We start from the raw sequence: 6,773 nt of genomic DNA, 5'->3' as shown, positions 1-6,773 counted from the left end.
CTAGCAATACATGCCTGTTCCTAGATGATCCATAAAGTAATTATACAATGACCCTTTCATTCGTGCAAACGTAGCTGTGTTACACAACACGACCCTCTGCATCTTTTGCTCTGTCAGGGTCTAGCTACTTGACAATGGACAAAGACCACTCTTCATATAGCATCACGCTTACAAACATAAAGGTGCCTGTATCTCCAAACTTTACAATCAAACACAGGGTTTTTAATGGAGCAATGGGCTCGGCTTGGCCAACTGCACCTTGTGTGAAAGTTTCACGTTCAATGTCGCAAACAGCCCAAAAAATATTTTTGGTCTTCGTCGTCGAAAGAGGTTGAGCCCCGGATCCAGTTTGGCTGGTGGCGACATTGCGAAATCTGGGATCGCCCACGATGAACTTCATACTTTGACACAAGATTCCTTTGACCCCGACGAGCACGTTGATCTATTAAAGAGCCCACGTTTCATTGTAAAGTTTGGATATACAGGCACCTTTATGTTTTACATATGCTGTAAGGGTGATGCTATATGAGAAGTGATCTTTGTTCATTGTGAATCAGCTTGACCCTGATAGACCAAAAGATGCGCAGGGGCATCTTTGTGTAACTCAGCTGTTTTGCATGAGTGGAAGGATACTTTATCCATTATCCAGTAACATTCATGTATTGCCAGCTAACAGCCACTTCCTCTCGATCCCAACTTTTGTTCATTGTATGACAATGGAACGATGGTCCTGCTCCAGCCGAGCATTTCCATGATTCAAGTGTCTTGATCCGAGCTGATTTGACTGAGCTACGCCCAAACAGCAAACATGAAAATTAATGAATCGCAGACCCTGCGAATGTCTCCGTCTTTCAAACTTTTGGACGCTCCCATTCCAAATTTTCAAATGAAGCATGAGGTTTTTAGTAGAAAAAAGTTGTTCAGCATGCCCGGAGCATCCTTCTGACCAATTTTCAAGTTGGAGGTGGGCAACTTCGGGGCGGTGGGCCGTCCGCTCTTTTGTTGCCGTCATCCACCATTTGGACCCTCCCGCATTCAAGACATTCTTAATGAAGTGTATGGTTTTTAAATAAATGAAGTTGATCAGCATGTTGCAGCGAACCTTCTGACAAAGTTTCAAGATTGAGAAGAGGAATCCCAAGGTAATACATGCTATATTGATAGATCATGAATCTGACGCTGACCTTCATTTCCGACTTACATAGTAAACCCACATTGTACCCTCCCATTCCAAATTTTCCAATGGAACATGTGGTTTTTATTAGAACAACCTGACCAGCATGTACAAGAGCATCTTGTGTGAAAGTTTCAGGATCAAGAAGGGCAATCTCAATATCAAGGATTGATGTACAGTGTTCATGCATTTATACAAGAGGTGTCCGCCCTATTTAATTTCCACTTCTTCCACTCCCACACCTTCTTGTCTCTTCCTCCCATTCTCAACTGTTGCCCCATCCAAGTATACAACTACCACCTGCGAACGATTGTCCTGCTTCAGCCCATCATGTCAACCCTACAACTCTCTTGATCCGATTGTCGTTGACTGAATGGCATGTCCATGGCGTGTACACCCCACTACAACGTACGCTTTTGACGATGCTCGCACTCTCTTGCACACTCCTCTGCCACAATCAAACGTAATAGCATTCGTTGCAGCAGCTGCCATTAGCAAGGTCTTCACTCCATTGTCTCAAACAGCGTCCACCATCTTGTCACTCTACTACAACACACGCTCTTGTACTCTCCTCTACACGACAAGACGTAACAGCAGTTGCTATTAGCAAGGTCACCATTGTCTCACGTTACTTGCAGCATCTTGCCTTACAGCTCTTTTGCGTGGACCAGCAGATAGCCGTTGCATAGAAGCAGCTTTATTTACGCGTGGCAACTTTGCTTTGATGCATACGACTTCCAATGGATGATCCCCATATCAGCTATCAAGTACCCGCAATACAAGCAATCTTCACCTGGTTGAGCCGCGATAGAGAATGACCAAGAAAGAGGTAGACCAACAGCTGGAGGGAAAAGGAAGCATACAGAAGCGATCACGTGGCTCTTTTCAACCAACATTGGATTTGCACTGGTTATGGATGGAGGGATGCAATCAAGTGGAGTGATGAGGAATCCTGGAATGTTGCTTTGGTTACTTGGCGCGTCACCAGCAGGAACGATGAATTGTACCACGTGGATACGGTTGAAGATGGCGATGGATCGGATGGCATGGATAAGAGGGCTTGTATCTTTGAGGAGAGATGGTTTGCCGCCATGGATGCTATTGGAATGATGGAGTCAAGGCACGCACAGCATTTAGTTTGCAATCATGGATGGAGATGATGATGATGGCAGCCACCAATAATACAATGACACAACGATACCCGCTGACGCTATGTGATCCACTGGCTGGCTTCTGGAATGAAAGGGAGGATAGAAATTAGGAAGTTGGAAAGCGAGATTGGATCACCTACATTATTGTATTGAGAGGCTTTTGTTCCTTTTGTCATGTTACATTCATTAAAGCTTCCTTGTTCATATGCTGAAAGACGATATGGATGGTACACATGTTTAAATAGATGCTTGTATTCCCAAAGATAATAAACCCTTAGTATTGCTTGTTACAGAAGCTCGGTCCATTGTAGGCTTAAACCGTTACGTTTAAGAATGAGCAATGTGGCAAGGGTAAAACGGGTGCTATAGGAATACTGGTCTTTGTTCATCATCAATCGCCTCACTCATACAAGAGCTATATTATGCAGCGGGCTTGTTGTGTAACAAAATCAAGAGAGCAAATGCTATTGGTGAAGAATGCATGGTAGCTCTTTCTCAATCTTTCGTGCACATAATGAATTAAGCTTACAATGAGCCAAGCATACAATGGCACTTGTCAACAACATTTATCCCGAAAATCAATCACGTGAAAAGTTATTGTAATAGAATACAAAGGGTTGAGCCCAGTATTATATTAATCCAGAAGGTATATACACAGTCTAATGCAGCGGGTGGTGAGGAGTGATGATGATGAGATCAAACTATTATAAACATGGGAGTTGAGGGAGATTGATAAGAGAGGAGGTAGTATACGTAGTGTGATATGATTGAGCATTAGATTTACTCATCAAGGTACTCCTCAGGCGAAGGGCAAGTGCACATAAGGTTACGATCACCCCAGGCATCATCAACACGAGCAACGGAAGGCCAAAACTTGTTTTGACGAAGATGAGCCATAGGGAAAGCGGCTTCTTCACGGGTGTAAGGATGATCCCACTTGTCACCCATCATGACCTCCAAAGAGTGAGGAGAGTTCTTGAGCACGTTGTTTTCCTTGTTCACCTTGCCGTCAATGACATCTTGAATCTCCTTACGAATAGCAATCATAGCATCACAGAAGCGATCAAGTTCAGCCTTGGATTCGGATTCAGTAGGCTCAACCATGAGGGTGTTGGTGACAGGGAAAGACATGGTAGGGCTGTGGAAACCATAATCTTGAAGACGCTTGGCAACATCAATAGCTTCAATACCCTTGGGCACAAATGGACGGATGTCAACAATAAATTCGTGACCACACATGCCATTCTCGTTGGTGTACAAGATGTCGTAGTGATCAGCCAAACGGGCACGCATGTAGTTGGCACTCAACAAAGCGGTCTTGGTAGCCTCGGTCATACCTTCACTACCCATCATCTTGATGTAAGCCCAAGAGATGGGAAGGATGGAAGCCGAACCATAAGGAGCAGCAGAGACAGGGCCAATGGCGTTTTGACCACCGGTCTTGACAACAGGATGACCAGGAAGGTGAGGAGCAAGATGTTCCTTGCATGCAATAGGACCCATACCAGGCTATTGAAAAAATACCATTAGTTCCATCACATATTGATAAATCCTTATTGTTGTTATACTTACACCACCACCACCGTGAGGGATACAGAAAGTCTTGTGCAAGTTCATGTGGCAAACATCGGCACCAATTTCGGCAGGCTTGGTAAGACCAATTTGGGCATTGAGGTTGGCACCATCCATGTAAACTTGACCACCATACTTGTGAACGGTCTCACAAGCTTCGACAACACCAGGTTCGAACATACCAAAGGTAGAGGGGTAGGTGACCATGAAAGCAGCAAGCTTGTCCTTGTGCTTTTCAGCCTTAGCCTTGAGATCAGCCATATCCAAGTTACCGTTGTTATCACACTTGACAATGACAACATCCATACCAGCCATAGCAGCAGAAGCAGGGTTGGTACCGTGAGCAGAGATAGGGATCAAGCAGACGTTGCGGTGAGATTCACCACGTGCTTCATGGTAGGCACCAATGGCACGAAGACCAGCGTATTCACCTTGGGCACCAGAGTTGGGTTGCAAAGAAACTTCATCGAAACCAGTGATCTCGGCAAGGTCCTTGGAGAACTCATCAAGCATGATACGATATCCTTCAGTTTGATCTTCAGGGGCAAAAGGATGGATGTTACCAAATTCGGGCCAAGTAACAGGAACCATCTCAGTGGTAGCATTAAGCTTCATGGTACAAGAACCAAGAGGAATCATGGAGTGAACAAGGGACAAGTCACGGCTTTGAAGTTGATGGATGTAACGCAACATTTCGGTTTCAGAGCGGTAGCTGTTGAAAACAGGGTGTTGCAAGTAAGGCGAAGCACGCTTCAAAGGAACAGGGATACCAGAGGGAGCATCAAGAACTTGTTCAAGGTTGATTTGTTGACCTTCCTTGCTGAACACTGAGAACAAATCGGCAACATCTTGTTGAGTGACGCTTTCATCAAGAGTCATGGAGACAGTGTGGGCATTGATGGCACGCAAGTTGATTTGCTTCTCAAGGGCCTTTTGGAGAACAGCAGAGGAGCTTTCGACCTTGACGGAAAGGGTATCAAAGAAGGCGCCATCATTTTCGATGGTGTAACCAGCGGTACGCAAACCTTGAGCGAGAACAGAGGTCATGTTGTGGATGCGGTTGGCAATGTTTTTGATGCCCTAATAAAATCACATGAGTCGCTTGATCCCATACAACATATATATACACGTGTGTTTTCTTCTTACCTCGGGACCATGGTAAACAGCATACATGGCAGACATGTTGGCAAGCAATGCTTGAGCAGTGCAAATGTTGCTGGTGGCCTTTTCACGACGAATGTGTTGTTCACGAGTTTGCAAAGCAAGACGAAGAGCTGGTTTGCCTTGAGCATCCTTTGAAACACCAATCAAACGACCTGGCATACGACGCTTTTGGTCATCCTTGCATGCAAAGAAGGCGGCATGAGGACCACCAAAGCCAAGTGGGACACCGAAACGTTGGCTGTTACCAAGAGCAATATCGGCACCAAATTCACCAGGAGCCTTGAGCACAGCCAAGGCCATCAAATCAGTGGCAACGGCAACCTTACCACCGGCGGCGTGAACAGTGGCAGTGAGAGCCTCATAGTCATGGACGGTACCACGAGTATTGGGGTACTATATAATCAACAAGGTTTAGCCATATACACACAACAACAAAAATTTATCCTTTTCAATTTTACCTGTAACAAAACGCCAGCCAAATCCTTCTTGTGTTCTTCAAACTTGAAGTTGAAAACGTTGGCAACAACAACGTTGATGTTGAATGATTCGGCACGAGTCTTGAGACAAGCAATAGTTTGAGGGTGGCAGTTCTCGTCAACAATGAAGGTGTTCTTGGCACGACGACCGGATTGCCAGCACATAAGCATAGCTTCAGCAGCAGCAGTGCCTTCATCAAGCAAAGATGCGTTGGCAATAGGGAGACCAGTCATATCAGAGACCATGGTTTGGAAGTTGAGGAGGGACTCAAGACGACCTTGAGAGATTTCAGGTTGATAGGGCGTATACTAATTGACACAACACATATATTAGATACCCATGTACTTATCCCAAAACAGCAACTGTCACTTTTTTTTGCCATTCCCAAGTCCTTTTTTTACCTGAGTGTACCATGCAGGGTTCTCCAAAACGTTTCTCAAGATGACGTTGGGCACAACAGTATCGGTATAACCCATACCAATGTAAGAGCGGTAGACTTTGTTCTTGGAGGCGATGCTCTTGAGACGCTTGAGCAATTCACGTTCTGGAACACCTTCACTCAATGCCAAAGCCTTGGGAGAGCGAATAGCGGGTGGGATGGTTTTGGACAACAATTCATCGATATCCTTAAGGCCAATAGACTTGAGCATAGCTGCTTTGTCGGCATCATCAGGGCCAATGTGTCGACGAGGGAAAGTATCAAGAGGCTTAAACACCTGGTGAGTGGCACCTGCAGGCTTGGTGGCATGTTGCAAGCGAACAAACATTTGACGAGGAGCAGCAGTGTTGCGTGCCATAGGCATAGAGCGCAAAGCAGTAGGACGTGCAAGGCGTGGAACCATGGTGCGTGCCATCATGGCAGCACTTCCACTCTTGGAAGCAAGGGCTCGAGATAACATCGTGGTAAAAGTAGCCCAAAAATAAAAAGAGAAGGGTGTTGCAGTTAAATCGGTGAACAACCGTTGTCCTAAATGCACGACCGTATTTATATAAGGATTGGAATGGATATGCGTTTGCCCCTACTATCAGGCTATTGGAGAAGGATAGGTCTGATTTCTTACCATTAGAGGTGATCTTCCTGCCATTAGAGGGTGCCTGGCGGTCCCGGGTTCTTCCACCGTGCCCAAAAATCAAGTCACTTTTTTCATCACTCCAAAAATCTCTTCTTTGGTATATCTTTTCATGCAGGAGGTCGTTGCTGCTGCTGTTGAATCTATAATACACAAGCACATTCA

General features: G+C 45.3%; 1 protein-coding gene across 1 annotated transcript; it reads right to left on the bottom strand.

The window, feature by feature from the left end:
- Positions 1-3,105: 3,105 nt before the first annotated feature.
- On the bottom strand, positions 3,106-6,437 carry O0I10_008269 (glycine dehydrogenase; the record flags this gene model as incomplete). The annotated part of the gene is made up of 5 exons (XM_058488275.1): positions 3,106-3,834; positions 3,898-4,977; positions 5,044-5,454; positions 5,520-5,846; positions 5,940-6,437. The coding sequence occupies 5 exons, from the start codon at positions 6,435-6,437 to the stop codon at positions 3,106-3,108; spliced, it is 3,045 nt and encodes a 1,014-aa protein (XP_058340960.1).
- Positions 6,438-6,773: the final 336 nt, after the last annotated feature.

The sequence above is a fragment of the Lichtheimia ornata genome (genome assembly GCF_029851405.1).
Source record: "Lichtheimia ornata isolate CBS 291.66 chromosome Unknown scaffold00043, whole genome shotgun sequence".
NCBI lineage: Eukaryota > Fungi > Mucoromycota > Mucoromycetes > Mucorales > Lichtheimiaceae > Lichtheimia > Lichtheimia ornata.
Note: the sequence above shows the minus strand (reverse complement) of the source record. Positions and strands in the feature narration are given on the sequence as shown.